This window comes from Pezoporus flaviventris, unplaced genomic scaffold, assembly GCF_033815535.1.
Source record: "Pezoporus flaviventris isolate CSIRO_AGI_PZ_B2104156 unplaced genomic scaffold, CSIRO_AGI_Pfla_v1 ptg000093l, whole genome shotgun sequence".
Classification (NCBI taxonomy): Eukaryota; Metazoa; Chordata; class Aves; order Psittaciformes; family Psittacidae; genus Pezoporus; species Pezoporus flaviventris.
The window spans coordinates 1003079-1021981 of NW_026892641.1; the positions used below are offsets into that span (position 1 = coordinate 1003079).

Here is an 18903-nt window from a genome sequence, read left to right on the forward strand (position 1 = left end):
CAGCAGCATGATTAATGGACTCGATTCCGCCCAAGGTAGTGTGTTTAAGCAAAAGGTAAGCACTAAAAATGAAAGCTTAGTATATCTGCAGCTGCCCATTGTGAAGCTGGATTCTCTAAGGAAGAGGCAAAAATTAGTCCAGCTTCCTTTGCAACTATTTGAGTGAAATAAAGCAGTTACACTATGATCCATCAGAGGAAACTGCAAGCCCAGCAGAAAGCTCTATTATCCCCAGGTAACTTCCTTGCTTATGCCCTCTCCCCATCACAACCATCTCAGCTACCTTAGTCACTTAACTGTGGAAGTCACAGTGAGAGCCTGCCACTGCAGGTTTTCCCTCTAAGCAGTGATTTGACCTCCTGGGTTCAGTCTCCTGCTCTGAATGGTCCCTTAAGGTTTTGTCTTTCTCCATAGGTTCTATGAAACCCAGTATAACAACAGGGTAAGTCTGTTTCTCATGGTGATTTGAAGGTGCTGATGGTCATTTCTCGTATCTCCTGACCAAAACACTATGTGCCTTCGGACACATCCCTGTTTGTTATTAGCTGCCTTATGTGCCTTTGTGATAACTTGTATGATCGTGCCCTTGCAAAAAAAGCTTTAATCTGGTAGGACATGTCCTTTGTCAGCCGGAAATAAAGTGTCTTACCCAGTATCTGGACATACTGTTGGCCAGCTAATTCTGAAGGCCAGTTCCCCTTTGGTGTATGTCGGAGCAGCACTACTAACATGTTCAGTGCATGAGAGAAGTGTCTGATCAGAGTTTCTGGGTGAATCAACCCAATTCCCATTTGCTTTAATGTAGGTAGTGCTTTTAAGTCCTACAGGTGCTGTTCAGCACTCCAGCTTCCTTCAGAACGTATCAGTGGTTTACACAAACCCCATTACCCAGGAAGAACAAACTATCAGTGCTTGATAAGTATGAAAATAATCCCTTAAGCAGGTGGCACATAAAGGTCTATCAGGTGCATTGCCCTGGATCAACATATGATTTACATATGCTTGTCTTCCTCATGGAGATGAGTCAGAGGCTAAAGAGTTTCAGTCCAGGGAGGAACTGAGTATCTATTTTAAGTTGCTATATGGTCTTGATTCCTCCTGAGAGGGAGATAGCAGGGACCCAATGACTTAGCTGACAGCGCTGATGTCTCAAATCATAACCTGTGGCATAGAGAGAATCAGGAGAGTAAAAATCACAAGCCTACACTGCAGCAAGCCCACCAGGTAGTGAACATTGCCCGCTTGCTGGAGGTAGATGGACTCCCCTTCCTCTATGGCTGGTGCTGCTCCCATCCTTCTGTGCTGTTCCGTGCACTGCTCCCCTGTAATTGTTTCTATTTCCATGTTTCTAGACTATTAAACACTTTAGCTGGAGGTTTTGCTTTGTACAGTGCTCTGTTGATGCTGTACAATACATACTGGCCTGTCAACAGTTATTTACAATCTGAAGGTGGGTTCTGAACCTTTGAAACCGTGTGATGTGATCACCAGTACCATGGCAGTGCTGCCTGTGTAAAACATGCTGCTTTGCTGTTGTCGATCTACCTTGGAGAGTGCTGTGACCATACAAAGTCTATGAGGGGGACACAGACTCTTGTGCAATCACCATAAGTGTGCATGTGGATCTTCTGATATTATATGCATTTGTCATGGCTTTTTCTTTTAGCAAGAAGCCTGGCTGTAATACTGTCATCTTGGGCAGGAGAAGGAGCTTTCACTAGTGCATGTCACATCATTGTTGCCGTTAATTCCTTTGGTTTTGTGAGAGTGAGGGCTGTTGCTGCATTAGAAAGCATGTTTATGGAGATAATCCACTTATCAGGCCAAGAACACATTCTCTCTCTTAACTAGACAACAGATTAGTTCTTTCCTTACTGAGGCAGATAATAAGGGGTATCCTAACCCAGGGGAACAGGGGAGGGCATGGCCTGAAGGTGACAAGATCAGAAACAAAAGTGGAAGCAGGAGATGAAAAATGAATTTATTGAAGAATGGCTGCAAAATACAAGTGATCTACTGCAGCAAGTCATTCATCAAGGGAATTTGGCCTTGCCTCACTCTAATCTAGATTGAATCTAATTTAGATTCCAAGCAAGGGATGGGAATCCTTTCCTGAACCAAAACAAGCCTTGCCACCTCCTACCTTTTCATTACTCATCCCTTAATTTGTTTGGGTTTCTTATGTAGGACACTCAGGAAGAATAGCTTAAAGCTGTGTGTGCCTGTGCTAAATCTGATGTTATAATCACTGCTTCGCTCTGTGTTGAGTTGATTTTTTGATGCAGTTACAGCACCTAAAGCTGGTAAAATGCCTCTGCCTGGGGCCCTCAGGAGGTTAGGTGTGAATATCTTTCTTGTCTGAGTGCTGAATTACTTGCACTGCTGCTTGGCTTAGTCTGGGGGAGCCTCCTTCAGCCTTGGGCTCTAGCAGTTTCTCTGGTTTTCATTCTCAAAATCAGCTCTGCGTATATGGCTCACATAGACCTACACACACGAACCAAAACCACCGTGGAAGAAGGGGCTGGGAGGTAGTTCTCTTCGTTTTTGAGATGCCATGCTTGCTGACCTACTTTCTGTTTCTGCATTATAAGCTGATAAACAGCAAAGCTTGGCCTCCCAGGCTGTGCGTGTCTGGGAAAGCTAAATGGCATCATTCCTTCCCCGAGGCTTATCAGGACTCCCAGCATCTGAACTGAGGTTGTGACTGTGCTCAGGGCTGTGGCAGCAAAGCCTTTACATAGGGCTCTGTTGCTGATTCCTTCCTAAAATGTGCTTTTTCTGAGACTATTTCCTGAGGAGCGAGATGAGATTTGGACATTGATTTCCAGTAGAGACTTCTGTAACACGGGGCATGTCAGGACACTGCCTTGGAGCACGTCCCAGACCATCATTCCACCTCATCGCTTTTTAACTCCCTGCTTGATTCTTTGCCACATGCTTCTCAGTGTCTCGCTATCCTTCCTCCTGGAAACCCGCTTCTGAGGTGTTTGCTGCCCTATGAGTAGTCTGCTGCCTTAGGGAAATCTCCTGTGTATGCATGCTCCACAGTCTGGTCACTGTCTCTGTGCTATAAATCTTGTCATACCTACATCTATAGTTCCTATACAACTAATTTGTCTCCTACTGATTCTGAACAACATGCCTAGATCTGAATAAAGTGGTGGGTTGAGCAGGTTGTTACAGGCCAAGGGTAAAGAGGTTAGCTGCAAGTTCAGGGCTTGGACAAAACCTGCCTGCAAGCAGCAAGACAGAGCACGGAATGGGAAAATCAGGTGGCTAAAGAGGGATGGTAAATGGGGCTTGGCAGAGCTTTAGAGGGAAAGAGAATCAAATGGTGGCATTGGGGGGATGCCCGTTGAGAATCTGCTGGAAGAAAAGGCAAGTTATTACTTTCCCTGCAGAACTGAAAGGATGAAAAGTGATGCCCATACATACTTTATACATCTGAATTCCTAACTGACAGAGTTTTCTGCCATCTCTATCTTAGTGCTCATCAGGACCACGTGCCCCATTTCAGCACTATTTGCCAGCTTGTACTTGCCAGCCTCCTTATGGAAAGTATTCTAAGCCATGTGAGAGAAGTGGGTGACAAAACACTTAGCAGCAACCAGCTGGTAATGGGACTGCTGCTTCCTTCCCACTTCCGAGAGCTCCACCAGAAAACAAGAACCTCTAGCACATGTGAACTACGCTCTAGACCGCTTCAGGCGAGGGCTGGGAAGCCTTGTTCTGGTTGCAGTAGGAAAGTCGAGTCGAAACCAAGGCTGGGTTGGCCTCATTAGAGCAGGACACAGGCAGCAAAACATCTCCTTTCCCAAGATTCCTTTCTTGTTGCTGAGGTGAGTATTGGGGTCTGCTGTTTAGTGCATCCAGCCACTTTCTGTGCTGTCGTGAACAACCTGCTTGGATAGATGGAGGTAGTGCTTTCCGCTGCCAAGCATGAGTTGTGCATGAGTAGACTGGGCCAGAAAAGGGATGCTGTCTGAGGCCTGTTTGCATTGCCTCCTCCAAGTGAGCTGTGAGCTCTTTTATTCCCTGTGGTAGTGTTTCCATGGGGCTAGGAAATGCTGTCACTCTTAGCATGAGTCGATCCCTTTGGTGGCAATGCCAATGCTCTGATCACAAGTAGAACAAGTCAAGGAGAAAGCTCCTTCTCACAGCAGGGAGTTTGCATTGTATTTTCTAAATGTAATCAGAAGACTTGAACCTTCCAAGCCAGCATTTTGGCTTTGAAACTAAAATAACACACAGGAAAATCTATATGCTGCTAGAAATACTCCTGAGTGCATTAGATCTTCCTTATCAATCTAAGCCTGCATTTGGAATTGTGCCATGGATTGCCAGACTTCTGTTAAGGGATGCTCCCATTTCATGCTTGTTTCTGAGCGTGAGGCATGAATGTCTCTCAAACCAGTAAATCAGCAGAACATGGAACCTGTTTATAGAGAACTGTAGCTCTTTCAATATTTAATAGCTTGCCAGTCATTAAATTCAAATGACAATACCCCAGGAAGGACAAATGTATGGGAAAGGGAGGGAAAAAACATGAAGTATTTAATTCTGAGCTATGACCGAGAGGAAAGCTGATTTTATGAGTGGATTTCAGTCAGTTGAAAACACAAGGGCAAAGGCTTTCAGTACTTAAGGAACTAAATGGTTCCTGTTTGGGTATTGGCACCTGAATGTTCCAAGAGTGTGAGACAAGATATGGAAAAGAACAGACTGTAAAGCTTTGCCTAGAAAGGGAAATGGGGTGAGAAGTTTTTGCTGAGCAAGATGCACAGGGAAGGAGAAGGGCTGCTATTGCCAGGCAAGGCCATGTGTCATCATGGGACAGCAATGAAGTTATGGGGGTCAGTGGTGGGGCGGAGGCTCTGTAACCTGGTCATTAAAACAGGAAGCAGGAAGTTAAGAGCCCTCACCTCAACCCCAGTTGTAATCTGTGGCCTTGAGCAAAGCACTTCACCTTGATCTACCCCTGTTTCTGCTCTTCCTCATGGCAGGGAGGATTTCACAGGAACTGGATGGTAAAAGACTTTGGTTTACGAATGCACATGTCTGCAGTACCCACTGAAATCAGAAGCGGGTGCAGAACTGACCCTACTGGTCTTTCTAATTCTACATTTCAATTCTGCAGTTATGGATCCCACAGTACTTAGGAAAAGAAAAAATCATACTTAATACTCTATTACAGCTTAGGAGCACATTTCTTCCTAAATTGAAACAAACTTCCGTCTTCTGTTGAGGTTGTGTGAAATATCTTCATGCTTTTGCCATCAGTGCATCTCACTGATGTGCTTTATTTCTTCCTTTCTTACAAGATCAACCAGTGTTGATATTTACTTGTGTTGCTGCTCCTAGATGCTGGGAAAGGGTGGTGATGTCTGTGGTGTACGAGAAGAAGCCTATTTATAGAACAAACATCTTTGTTTGGAAGTGTCATTCCTTGTGTGGTTTGCATCAGGATGGGTGTAGGAGGAGGAAAGACTACTGTCAGAGCACAGGGAGTTGCCCTCTGTAGTCAGCAATGCAAACCCCACTGAGCATCTTGCACCACGGCTGTCTGGGAGCAGGGAGAACAGTTATATGCAAGAGATGAGAACATAATCCTTGCCAGGCAAATGGAATATGTTTAAGTGAGAACGTCTGTCAGGGCTCTGTTATATAGTGCACAGCTTGGGGTTTAATACAGTGACATTTCTGGCATAAAGCTTATGGATTTTATAGAAGTTAATTTTGTCTCCTCCAAAGGCTTTGTTCATAGACAGCCTTGATGCTATATAATGTCTTGGGGTTTTAGAATGAAAATGGTACTTCCAAAGATGTTTTTACTCAAGGACTGTTTGCATTGCATCCCATTAACTAACTGCTGCGAGCATCCTGAGAGCATGAATGATCAGAATTTGATAACTCATGCACTCTTAGGGGCCGGTGACCATGTGTAGTACCATTGGAATGGAAATGATCGTGCCTCTGCTTAATGGGTCACAGAAGTAGCCTTTCACCTCTTTCTTACTGGGCATTTGTGGCCATGTAAGATTCCAACATAATCACTTTTATATAGAGGGATATATGTATGTCTTTTGAAGTGGAATAGATGTGCATGGTGTTCCTTTGCACAGTATCCGCTCTCATACTATCAGCACAATACCTTATCAAAAAGCAGTTGTTACCACTGGATAACTGCGGCTGGACAAAGTTCCTATGATGCTGAATCTGTAAAAGATATGAAAGAAAAAGAGATTATAGTCCAAGTGCTTCTCTGTGTTGATTATGCAAATGTGTTCATAAGAATAGCAATAAGGAAAATGTTCCACAAGTTGCAGATAAAACTTAATCCTCTTCAGAACAGCAAGCTTCTCTCACGTACGAGTAATAAAAAATGCCGGTTTTAATAGGAAGCAGTAGTTATAATAATGGCCTTCTGGAGACATTGTGCCAAGATTGTGTATTTCTGCATGTGTAAGAGGGACTGAGGAGTGAGCATCAACAGTGTCCCTTGTTCTAGAGTTGGACAGCCCCATCTCCAGTGCTAGAAGGAAACCGTTTCTATCCCCAGAGTAAGTCCCATCCAAAAAGAGTTTGGTTTTGCTTAGGTTTGAGGGTGGGCAGGTGATAATGACACCTGACCATTAGGACCAAGGATTCCTCTTCATTAATCCTCCATACACTGCTTGCAGTTTACCCAAATCTTTAGTCCTTGCCCGAACACAGACTTGAGCTGATGACCTGGTTTCAGCTGACCTTGAAATAAGCAGCCTCTGTGACCTTCAAGCAATTACGTGACTCAGACAGCTGGCTATACTGTCTGCTGGCTCGGGAGCTAAGGTTGCTTTAGTTATGCTCTGTTCTGCTGGTGCAATTGAGTTATTCCCTTTGCCTTCCAGCTTGTCTGATCTCATGGACTTTCTGATTTCTTGATTTATCTTAACTTGTTGATGTCTGGCAGGAACACACTGAAATCTGTACCTGTTATCAACAGTTATGGCTTCATCCTTCTCAGAGCATTGGGTGTTTTACTGATAGCCAGTGCTTTACATAGTCTGGAGTTTCTTGGGAAAAGCACTGACCCACTCTAAATGGTTACTGCGTGCAATAAATTCTATGACTGTGTAGTGTCCTCTCTGCTCAGTGTAAACCTGGAGAGGAATTTCTGCATCCCTCTGACTTTTGTTGTGTCACAGAAATCTACTTCTGAAGCCCATATTGAGCTGGTCCATCACTTAAGTCCTTTATGGCTGAATGCTTTGAGAATTCGACAGGCACCAACGAAAGAATTATCCTGTTTTTTCATGCTTTTGCTAAATGGGGAACTTTAGATCTTTGGGGTGGAAGGGGAGTATCTGCACTTGCACACAAAGTATTAAGTATTGCAGCTGGTCACCATGCGTGACCTTAATGTAGATTGGTACCCCTGTTCGCTAAGAGAAGTGATGTACTTCTGTAGAGTTTCACAGTAACAGGGAGAAAAGGTGTAAGCGATGCAGACACATCATCTATTTGTAGATAAATTAGAGGGAAATCACTTCAGTCACTGGCTGGGACACTGAAGCACTTCTGGCCACTAAATCATGGCACAGAAAGGCTACACTGAGCTCTTTGTCCATCATCTTGTCTGTGATGGTGAATAACAACGGTAATAACACAGATGACAAGTGGCTGCAGCTAGAAAGACGTGGGGAACGCCAACAGGGGCACCGTTTCTCTAGCTCTACGATCGGTGTTGCCTGAGCTGCTTATAGGAGCAGAGGAGCTCGGCAGTGTGTGCGCTGCAGAGGGGACAGCGCTATCTGCTGGCTTGGCAGGATTGGTGCCAGAGTGTTCTAGGGTTGCACAGCACCAGGCATGTTCCACCTCCTGCCTGCAACACACACATACATGCATAACATGTACGCACGCATACATGTGCATGCATAAGTGTTCTCTTTCCCTCATTGCCCCCACCCAGGGATCTCTCCTTTCCCACACACTATTTGGCCTCTGGATGGAAACCTACCATTGCCCTAAATTGGGTTGGGTTTATTCTGGTTGTTTCTTTGTTTAACGTTTATGAACCAACAACTAAAAGCCAGCAAACTGCTGCAGAGTACCCGACAGCAGAAGATGCCTGCTTAGATGCTAAAGTGCGATTGAGAAATAGTGGGCTCGAAGGAGAAAGTGATAGTTTACAGATTCAAAGCTCTGTGTAACTTCTGCTATTGCACACAGCACCTTTGAATCTGAGCAGGGAGGTGTTCCCCACTGTTGGAAGACAAAAGACCTTTTAATTCGGTTGTATAGCAGGTGGAAAAACTGCTTCTCCTTCCCTTGTTTTACATATATGCTTGTTGGTTTAGAGGAAAACTGATGTCAATTGTGCTACTATGAAGAGAAAGTTGAAACCCCACAAACAGCAGGTGCAGAACGTAGCCAAAGCCCAAATGAGTTTCCCTTCCACAAGGGGAGATTTGATTCTGCAAGACAAGAAGTATACCTGACCCAACATTTCCAGTACAAAAAGAGTCTCTCGGAATCCTTTGTATTTCCTGGATGCCAGTGAAAACAAACCACATTTGAGCAGCAGCCCAGAGCTGCCTTGTGGGGGATTTGGATATTAACTTAAAGGTGTCTGTCCATGCTTATTGACAGCTGGGAGGAGATTCAGCCTTGTCTGCTATTAAAGCAGCCAAGCAGAAGCTACCTCTTCAGCCAAGGTAAGACAGTACCACTTGCTGAACAAGCTTTTCTTTACTGAAATGCAATCACGGCATGGTGCTAAAATAATTGATGCCTTTATGTGTTTTACTAGCAGCAACAATTCAGAAATTAAATGAGCAAATGTGAATGAATATGCGTGGCAGTCCGACACGCTAATGGGTTTTCATCCCCTGCTAAAGTGAATGGGCTGAGGAGAGGCCTAAAAGCACGTCTGTGAAAGTGCCACCTCATTAGACTCCAGCTTGGTAAAACAGCACTTCAGTTACAGCACACAAAGGCTGGCCTGTGTGCACGTGTGCTGCTTGATTTCATTGGCATTGAAACAGGAAAACAATACTCCAAAAGTACCTGGACCAACACCAGGGCTTAATATTTCCAGGATGTACACAATAGCATGCCTCTGAACATGGCCTGTATTAATGGTCTGAAAAATGTGGGTGTTTAGTTACTGACCACAGAGCGTTAGCAGCGTGCAGGAATGTAGCTCAGTGTGTTTCTTGGGTGTAGAGGGGAGAACCTGCAGCCCAGACTCTGGAGCACATCAGCTGCGCAAAGGGATCCAGGACCCCAGCCCTCTGTGCATGTGCAGGCTTTGGCTTGGGCAGAACTCCTCTGTTTGAGGAAGCCTTTCTCTGACAGGGAGCATTGCTGTGGAAAGCAGGAAAGGCTCACAGGCAGCTCAGGCAGCCTGCTTGGCAAGGCAGCTCTTATTCACATATCCAATTCAATATCTTGTTCTAATATCCAGCCCTCAGTCCTGAAAGGAAAACGGTTCTCAGAGCCAAGAAGAGACAGAGGCACGTTGAACAGCCTGTGTTTTCTCTGGGAGGTAAGGATGGCAAAGGGCCCGTGCCTTGTGGGTCCTCAGTGAAAGCATACAGGGAGAGCAGCCAGTGTTAAAGGGTCTGTTGCCCATCAGAACAGAATCAGTTGGCCTCTTCCACAGGCACGAAGGAAGAAGCTAAGCCAAGCTTAGGTAGCAGCAGTAATCCAAGTGGTAAGAGGTCATGCAGCATGTCTGTGACAGAAAACAAGAGCTCAGTATGGAGCACAGCTTTCAGGAGCCATAGTGGGATGCATATGGAGACCCCCTCTCCACTGCACAGGGAAATAGATCTGGCTCAAAATGATGCAGCACAATTGCAGGCAGGCATTTGTGTGGTCACTCGGGGTACTTGCATCCTAAGAGCATCACTGGGGATCTGCTTTCTTGAGTATGGGGGGGACAGGGCATGCAACTGGGGGTAGGTGCACCTCAGGACTGGAGGTCTGGTCACAGCATTGGGAAATCAGCTGGAAAATGCCACCCTGCAGATGCGAAGATGTGAAGAGCATAGCTGGATTCTCTGTACTTTAGAGGACATTATGATGAGGATCCAGGTGACGGCAAGTACGTGGAGATGCATTTTAAAACTTGAGTGGGGAAAAAAGGAAAGCTGTGAATGAGCTTTTGTAACCTACAGGCACCCTGTAAAGGCAGCTAGGGAAGCCTTGCCTTGCTGAAGATTTCTGTGAGTGGGAAGGATGCCTACATCTATTAAATTAATCATTTTAACATTGGTATACATTATCCTGCAGGACTCCCCTGCAAATCGTTCCTGGTCCTGTACCAGGCAGAGGCTGCTCCGTGGGAACAGCAGTGTAAAGGGCGCTCACTTCATTTCCCTGCTTTTACATCTAGCACTTGTGCATCAGGGGCTTGCACCACTCTTCCTTGGCTGTTGCACAGCTCTGGTGGTCTTGATGTTGGGATGGATGTGTAGGAGCAGTTGACACAGGGCTGGGTATAAGTTGGCTCCTTGCTGTGCAAGGAACAAGCTTTGCTGGTGTTCAGCAGCACAGTAAAGAGGGTGTTTGCACAGACGTGAGCTGATACGACTGTGGATGGCAGAGGAAGCTGTCACAGGGAGGCTTTGTGGTCCCCTCCCATAGCCTGGCTCAGGGACCGTAAGAGTGAGGATTAGCAGGGGCAGGGTGCTGAAGTTATTTTTACCTCCTTGTCCTGTTGTGCCTGTACAAAAGTACCAGCCTTTTTTCTTTTCCTTTCCCTTTTTTCCTCCCAGTCTCTTCCCTGTGAGGCTTAACTGGGTGGGTTGCCATAGCAACCCCTGCATGATAACTTCGGCTGCTCCTTGCAGCGTTCAAGATTTCTCTCTCAGTGTTCAGTCCCCTGAGTGTCAAAATGGTTTCGCACTTCACGGTGTGCCAAGCATCCTGCACCCCGAGCATTGTGCCCATCCTCCAGCCTGGTCACTTGAGGCATGAGGGCTGTGCTGGAGCATGAAGGAGAACGTTGCACAGCCTTAGCTTGAAGGAATATGTTCTCTCCATCTCCTTCACAGCACACAAGGCTGAAAATTGACACAGGCTTCCCACGTGGCATCCCGTTTATTGCAAGTTTTCCTCAGGACGGCGGGGCAGTGTTTGCTGCCTGTTGAAAATGGGCACATGGAGACGTTGGAATGGTTCCCAGCTTAGCCCACGTTATAGCAAGAATGAAAGTATCTTATCCTTTCATTCCAAACCCATACAGTGCCCCTGAATAAGTCCAGAGAAGTTCTCATTAAAACCCAACACAGATTCTGGAGTGACTGCAAGTTAAATCACCTTTGGTTTGGTCTGTAGTACATGAAACATGCAGCATGAAGACTCAGCTTCTCCAGAGCTGAGAGAGAGGATGTGATTTCCGTTTGCTTCCTGACCTGTGGCTTTTGCTGTTACAGTCCACCTAAACCCAAACCCATTTTCTTCACCTCTGAGCCCGGTTTCCCTTCTTTAAACAGCAGCTCAAACACTGTTTCTAACGTGAAGTGCTTGAGGTCTGCACATGAGCGGTTCTGAGGGACAACTTCCTGCTGGTTTAGGATGATTGTCGCTGTGATTTGCATTGGTTGGCAGGTGAGTGCTGGAGTGCCTGGGATTAGAGGAGGAAAAGGCTTCTGCTTCCTTTTAATCCTCTCAGAGCCCCTCTCTCCCTGGCAGGATTCTCTGTAATAGATGTAATTAGAGCAGCTGTAGCACGAACAGCACAGCTCTGCTGATCCGGGCTCTGTTTTCTTGGCTTCCTGAGGACAGATGTGATTTCCATGTCCTGAAAGAGCTGGTTGTCAAGTGAGATAGCCGGGGACATTGTCCAGTAGCTCCTGTGTCTATATAAAACCCTCCAGCAGCTCTCATTCACCATGCATGGGCTGGATTGTTCCAGAAGAGTTGGGAGTAAATCCTGTGCCTCAGCCTTTGTGGTGAATATAGCAAGGGGCAGTGGGAGAAAAGGAAATGGCTTCAGGTAGGAGGCTACATCCTTCCCTTGTCTCTGGGTACCGCGGCTGCCAATTTGTCTTCCTGTGGAGGAAAGTCAGACTTAAAGACATGGATATTTGTGATGGATGGCTCCTAAGCTGAGAATTGGAAGAGCGTTGCTGGCATCTGCAAGCCACCAACTCTCAAGCTGTCACTGGAGACACATTAAATGGGTATTTCCTTTGAATAGCAGCAGAGCGGGCTGGGGTTGGACCTCAGAACAGGGCAGAGTAACCTGCCCAGTCAGTAAAATGAAGCAGAACAAGGACCTGGGAAGTTGCCCTTAGCTGGGAATTGCTTGGAGTTGTCACAGTAGGCTATACATGGCGAGGTGGAGGCAGTTGCTGTGTGTGTGGTTATTGGCAGATGATGAATGCAGCTTTGCTGCTACGAACATGATGTCTAGGAATAGCGTTGGCTGCCTTTGTTCTGTGCCTGCTGCACTTCAGCAGTGTTCGTCGGGACCAGCATGGCTGTGTGTGCCCTTAGCACCAAGGCAGAGCCCACCGCCCGCAGCCGTGCGGCCAGAGCTGATGGCTCCGAGTTCCTCTTGTTTGGGTGGGTCTCTCCATCTGCTCTCCGAGTTTTGGCACTGCCGCTTGCTCACGTGTCGCTCTCTGATGAGGCTGCTCAGGTTTAATTCAATAGATTGGGCTGTTTGTCAAGCTGCCATCAGAGCAGATGCTTTAGGAGGAGGGCGCGCTTTGTTTTCCCCTCTATGTCCACAGTGACCTTCAAAGTTGGAGCAGCACAGCGGCCCTATGCCAGGAAGAGAAAGCCCATCCTGGCGCTGGCATTAAACTCAGCCAGGAGCAAGAGGAGAGAGGATTTCCCGCTGTTGTGACCTTCAGCGCGGCGTTAAACCCACCCGAGCCCGAGGCTCGTCCGCGACCCCCGCTCCCAAGCCGGAGGATGCCCTCGGAGGGGCTGCTGGGCCGGGCGGAGGGAGGGAAGGAGGCGGCGGCCGCGCATGCCCGCGGCGGGCCGTGCCCCCCGCCCGGGCTCAGGGGCTCCGCGCAGCCGTCGCGGTGCGAAGGAGCCGCCGCCACCTGCTGCTGCCGCTGCCGCTGCTCCGCGGCTCCGCCCCGGGCCCGGCTGCGGCTCTGCCCGCGGCACGGCCCTGTCCGTGGTGCTGCCGCCGCCGCCCGCATCCTGTTGCGCCGGGGCCACGGCTGGGAGCGGAGGAGCCGCGGCTTCCGAGGGAGCCTCTGCCCTGATGGGAACAATGGCTGCGCTGCCCAGGCTGCTCCGTGCCTCCTCGGTCGTGTTGGTGGTCTGGGGTAGGTGCTTTCGTTCTGTGCTCTCTGGTAGGGTGCCGCTTCTCGTAACGCCAACCTTCTAAGTGGCTTTTTGTATTTACCGTAGGGATTCATGCGGAGTTGGCGTGAATGTAATGGAGTTAGTGCGAGCGGAGAAGATGCATTACTGCCTAGCAGACACAGGGCATGAAGCGTGTGCTTTAATATGCGTGCAAGTTCTTTCCCGTTGCCTTTCTGCTGCTGTTGTGAAATTTGCAATGTAATTTAATGTTTGGTTACCCCAGGGTGTGTAATCTGTGGGGCAGTGCTCGTTTTCCATGCAGTGTGAGCTGGAGTAAATCAGTTTATTGCGATCACAGTTGTTCTGCAAGCAGGAGAAGGTTGGTTTTGGCAGTACAGCCACATCTGATGAGCACGTAACCTACAGCTCCATGTGTGGGTGCTTAGCTCTGAGTGCAAAGCTAATTTAACCGGAGCAAAGCACGATCCAGGAGCTGCTTCCTTAGTTCTCCTAGAAAGCTGGTGCTACCCACGGAACTGGTAGTCCAGGAGAATTGGAATCCCGCTATGTCCTGAGATAATACGGTGCTTGAGACAGGGTTAATGGTATCTCAGAGCTGGGGAGGAGGGAGCAGGCAGCAAAGTCAGCACCTCAGTGAGCTTAACTCCGGGCTCCAGAGGCAGGATTGGACAGCAGAACCCAGTATTATTTAGCCTAGGGGACAACTGTCAGCAGGGATTTAGTCTGAGACATGGTGCTGAAGCATTTCTTTTCTTATCAAGTAGCTCCACAGACAACGATTTCTGTCTCAGTGTGAGCAGTATGTACAGTTGCCAGTGTGGGCACAGATCTCATTGGAAGCATTTGAGCAGGAATGTGTGTAAAACCAGTAACTCCTCCTGCTGCCACCTTTACTCAGGTCCGAGCCCCTCGATCCCCTGTGCTGCTTATGAAACCTAGAATGCTCCCACATTGCCAGATGAAAACATCCAGCCCGTTTCACTGAGCACAGTGAGCAAGCTGTCCCTCCACACTTCAATTCTGGGCTTTCTCTCCTACCAGACTGTAATTGCTGCTGGAGCAGGAGCATGCTCAGCATGCATGGAGAGAAGCAACAATGCCTCCAAAGTGGCATTAATTACTATGGGAAGGATTAAAGTTGTGGCAAAGCAGATGCTGGAGGGGTGAATCTGCATGAAGTGATCACCCTCTGTTAATTATTATGAATTATTTATATCTCAGAAAAGGAAGGTTGGTAAAAATTGACATTTGAGACTTACCCGTTGTCAGACACAGTTAGTAATGAATCCGTTTGCCACTGGGGATGATGCGATGCTGAGGTGTGGGTAACAGATGTCTCTTTAACTCCATCTTACACTTCTTCTCTTGCTGCTCCTTCTCCCTAGCCGGTTTTTGTTCTGCAGTATGTGTTGAAGTTCCATCAGAGACAGAGGCAGTCCAAGGAACACACATGAAGCTGCTCTGCATCTCCTGCATGAAGAGGGAAGAGGTCACAGCCAGCACGGTGGTGGAATGGTTCTACAGGCCGGAGGGTGGAAAGGATGAACCTGTATGTATGCCTGGTAGCTGAGCCCTTGTGTCGTAGGTCTTACTGTGAAACACAGCCCAGGGAACTCATGTGGGAGAAGCCAAAAGGTATTTATGAGAGTGTAAGTTTCTCCTGTGGCAAGATCCCTAGGGAAGGCTGTAAGGGGAAGGAGGGAGACCCAAATATGAGCAAAAGCTTTTACTCAAAGCCGATAGAAATGCCCAGCAAGGCTGCTTTCATATCATAGAGGAGAAATGAGCTTGTAAATCAGCTCTTAGCTGCAGATCTTCACTATTTCTGCAGCATTCTCAACCAGAAGTTCCACAGCACTGATTCTGAGCAGTAACTATAGTGTCCTTTTCTTGCTTAGCTGATTTCCGCTCTTGGGCACAGCACTGTGACACCAGAGGGTTCTATATGACAGGAAAAGCTAGAATCTGTGGTTGAGTTCAAACATTTGGGGTCATACATATATGAATGCAAATTTCCAGTTCTATCCCTTGAATAGATGAAGTCAAGCGTGTAAGGAAATCAATTAGGGAAATAGAAGTATGGAGTATACCCTTGGCTATATCTCCCTTCTTAGGATGCTTCTGAATCCTAAAGCTATTCTTTGGAGGTTAAATTGAACTCTGATAAATGTGCAGGACAGGATTCACTTTTTTGCTTCAGAAAGCAGTGGTATCCTCACCTGGGGAGGATCTGTGTGAGTTGGTTTGGTGGGTCCCTGTTAGGAAAAGGTAAAATCCGTTTTCAGAGGGAATCAAAGTGGGAACTGTAGAGACAAACAGCTGGAATGCAGGAAGGAATGGCAAATGGAGAGTAAGATAAAGGCTGAGTGCATGTTTCTTTCTAGCTATTTTACCTGAGTACGAAGCATTAGATCAAGGGTTGCATTTCATCACAGTTGAGCTGGGCCAGGCAAGAAGGCAGGTACCCTCCTACGGCCTGAGAGCTAAAGGGACCACACTGAGAAACGAGATCAGAATCCACTTTTAGTGACCTGGGTGATATATTTGCCAGTGGAAATACAAGGAATACCAATGAAAGTGAGCTAAGGTGGGCAGGGAAATGATGGGGCTGTGGTCAGTCCAAAACTTGGAAGGTATTAGAGCTACCAAAGCTCCATTCTTCTGATGCACCATTTCCGCGTTGTCATTTTCATCCTGCATCACTTCCATTTCAGCTGAATACCTCAGGGCTTACCAAAAATGTCTGTTTGTGTTCGCTGTATTTATTCCATGGTTCCTTCTTAAGATGATCTTAATGTGCAATGACTGACAGGCTGGCACAAAGACTGCTTTGGTTTTAGTTTCATTGCCGATCTTTTGCGTTGTCCACGTGACTTTTTCTCTGCCTTATTTTTAATACCTCTGTGATGGAGTTAATTCAGGTTTCTGTCTTCTGCAAAGGTTTTGAGGAAAAGGATGATGAAATATGAATAGCTGCTGTTACCAAGGAAGCCTTAGCCCAGAACGTACATGTGTGTAGCTCGAGGGTGGTGATGTTCCTTGCATATGCTGCGCTGTTGTCCGAGATACGAGTCAGTGATTAATCAGAAATACCCTTTCCCCACAGATCTACGAGTACAGGAAAACCAACCATGAGTTTCCAAGCCGCTTCAGTGGCCGGTTGCAGTGGAATGGGAGTAAAGACATGCAGGACGTCTCCATCACTGTGTTGAACGTGACCTTGAACGATTCGGGTATCTACACCTGTAACATCACCCGGGAGTTTGAGTTTGAGATTCACCGGCCTCTCTTCACAAGCTCCAGACTGATCCACCTCACTGTGGTGGAGGAGGGTACGAAGCGTTGTGCCTTAACTCATCAGGCTTACTTCTACCCAGGGATAGCGCTTTTCATTGTGTTGTAGGAGAGGGATGACTGAGAATTGTGCCTGTCTTTGCAGCAACAAACACTGCACAGGGTTCAGAAGGAGAGACCTGCGTTTGTTTGCCGCCTGCAGCCTCTTTGTAGGCTCAGGGTGGTTGTGTGTGAATGTGGGAAGTTACAAGGATGCCTTTGTGTGGGTGTTTGATTCCACTGGAAACAAGCAGCGGGATCACTGCTGGTGTGTTCTGATGGCAGGATCTTGCCTGTTCCCTCTCTTTTGCCCCCTCATAGTGTAGTGGCAGCTGGGTAGTTCTGTTAAGGTGGGTTGGGAAGGATGGCACGAGGGTGGGAATTGTCAGTGGAGCTGGCGTGCTCCAATCACTGCATGTAACTGATCAGAGATTATTTCATTTTCCTAACAGCTGGAGAAGACTTCACCTCGGTCATCTCTGAAATTATGATGTATATTCTGCTGGTCTTCCTGACCCTGTGGCTGCTGATAGAGATGGTCTATTGCTACAGGAAAGTCTCCAAGGCAGAGGAAGCTGCCCAAGAAAATGCGTAAGTGTGAGATCTATGTCTGCTCCTGACTGTACCAAAGAGTTTCTTACTGTGAGCATCTCCTGCAGGTGGCATTTGTTACCTTAGAAATACTTACAGGCATTCAGTAACTCTGTAAGGGTGGATGGACCCACACTGTGGTCTGCACTGCAGCACTGAGGTTGTGCTTTCCCCTTTCCCTCCAACTACAGGACAGACTATCTTGCGATCCCATCAGAAAACAAGGAAAACTGTGCTGTGCCTGTGGAGGAATAGCAGAGAGGAGTCAGCGGAATGAACGGCACCAAGGTAGGTGATGAGGAAGCAGTCTGCTTGTGTCTCAACCTTTCAGCCTTACTACAGCTGGTTACACATGTGTGGGGCTGGAGAAAAGGTGAATGGGAGACTCCTGCAGTCTGGTTGTGCTCCTTCCCTGGAGCTTCCCCAGTGACATTAGAAGCAATACAAGTATCTAGTTGGTGGGTGTACTAGTGTTACTTCAAACCCTGAACCAACATGTTTGCTTTCAGGCCATGGTGTAATTACTCCTCTTTTGCCCATTCCTGTTGAACGGGGAATAGTCACTATCCCCTGTGGATGCTGAGCTGTGCTCAAGAGACATGTAAAAGCACTATCTCCAATGGAAGCACCTGCTAGGAAGGACTTTGTGGGGAAAAGACCAAAAGCTAGATCTTTTAAAGTCGTGCTAGTTACCGTGCTAACTGTATCATGATCCTCACTTCTGGAAGGTCAAGTGACTCGTGGTCCAGGAGGAATTCTCTCCATTGCAGGGGCTCTGAAGACAGAAGGACCGCATCATGCCAGCCAGGTTTGAGAGGGAGCTCTGCGCCGTCAGGAGGAGATATGGGGAAGTGTAAATTCTCTTCCATTTGCCTTGGACTCTGTACAGCCTTGACTTTGGCCTCATGACTCCATTCTGAGCTGCCAGCCCATTTGCTAAAGGACTCTTCTTTTGAAGCATGCTGAGCAAAGGGCACAGGGGTGTGGGCAGCACGGCTCCTTCCCAAGTTTCTGTTCCATCATCACGTTAATGGCTTTGTAAATGTCAAGTGTCATTTCTTAGCTGCTGTCACCACCACCTTTATTTGCTGACTATGCTAGTTCTCCATTGCAGAGATAAAGGGTATGTATGTCATGATACTCTGACCTATGAGACTGGGAATGAGGTCATCTTAGGGTGATGTTCCACCATGTCTTACAGCCCAAGCAGTCTTATTGGTGTTAAAACAGGAAGAATTTAATTTAGTAGTTGTTGCTTGGCAAGTTGCTCTGGACTTTGGGCTGCCCTTGCACAGGCAGGGTAGGATGAGAACTGTGATGGTGTTAGAATGAGTCCCCCTGTGCCCTGTTCATGCTTGCTCTTGGAGGAGGGAACTGAGACTGTAGATCCTGAAGTACCCCTCCTTCAGGAAGCAGTACTACGTAAGTATAAGTATCCCCTGTGTCCCCCCTTTTCATTTAGCAAGCATAAAAAGTCTTAGTTCCTTCCTTTTGCCTTGCATAGCAGGTTTATTCCTCAAGTGCACAGAGACACAGGGATAGGAATAACCTGCAGAGCCACGTTCTGCGACAACAGGCAAGTAGGCAAAGCAAAGTCAATAGGATGCACAGGCCTCACAGGAAATGGTAGTAATTGATGCTCTCCTTAGTCTATAGTGCAGCACCACCTAGAGGAATAGGCACCACATGCTGATTTTTTTC

General features: G+C 47.3%; 1 protein-coding gene and 1 long non-coding RNA gene across 3 annotated transcripts; both read left to right on the top strand.

Annotated features, from left to right (window-relative positions):
• Positions 1-3706: 3706 nt before the first annotated feature.
• On the top strand, positions 3707-6817 carry LOC133280970 (uncharacterized). Its single transcript, XR_009747324.1, has 3 exons — positions 3707-3839; positions 6399-6560; positions 6681-6817. It is a non-coding gene; the product is annotated as an uncharacterized LOC133280970 (long non-coding RNA).
• A 1649-nt stretch (positions 6818-8466) lies between these two features.
• SCN3B (sodium voltage-gated channel beta subunit 3) lies at positions 8467-18450 on the top strand. 2 transcript variants are annotated; one of them, XM_061476021.1, is made up of 6 exons: positions 8467-8693; positions 14664-14827; positions 16385-16610; positions 17064-17202; positions 17394-17490; positions 17973-18450. In XM_061476021.1, exons 1-5 carry the CDS (start codon positions 8615-8617, stop codon positions 17455-17457), a joined length of 672 nt encoding a protein of 223 aa, XP_061332005.1. In that variant the 5' UTR covers positions 8467-8614; the 3' UTR covers positions 17458-17490; positions 17973-18450. The 2 variants fall into 2 exon arrangements, with proteins under 2 accessions (XP_061332005.1, XP_061332004.1); XM_061476020.1 differs by lacking the exon at positions 8467-8693 and adding an exon at positions 12953-13277.
• The last annotated feature ends 453 nt before the right edge of the window (positions 18451-18903 follow it).

Coding starts and splice junctions, on each gene's coding strand:
- SCN3B (XM_061476020.1), top strand. CDS start 12,968: ATGCCCGCGGCGGGCCGTGCCCCCCGCCCGGGCTCAGGGGCTCCGCGC. Junction 13,278..14,663: donor GGTCGTGTTGGTGGTCTGGG/GTAGGTGCTTTC, acceptor CCTTCTCCCTAG/CCGGTTTTTGTTCTGCAGTA. Junction 14,828..16,384: donor AGGGTGGAAAGGATGAACCT/GTATGTATGCCT, acceptor CTTTCCCCACAG/ATCTACGAGTACAGGAAAAC.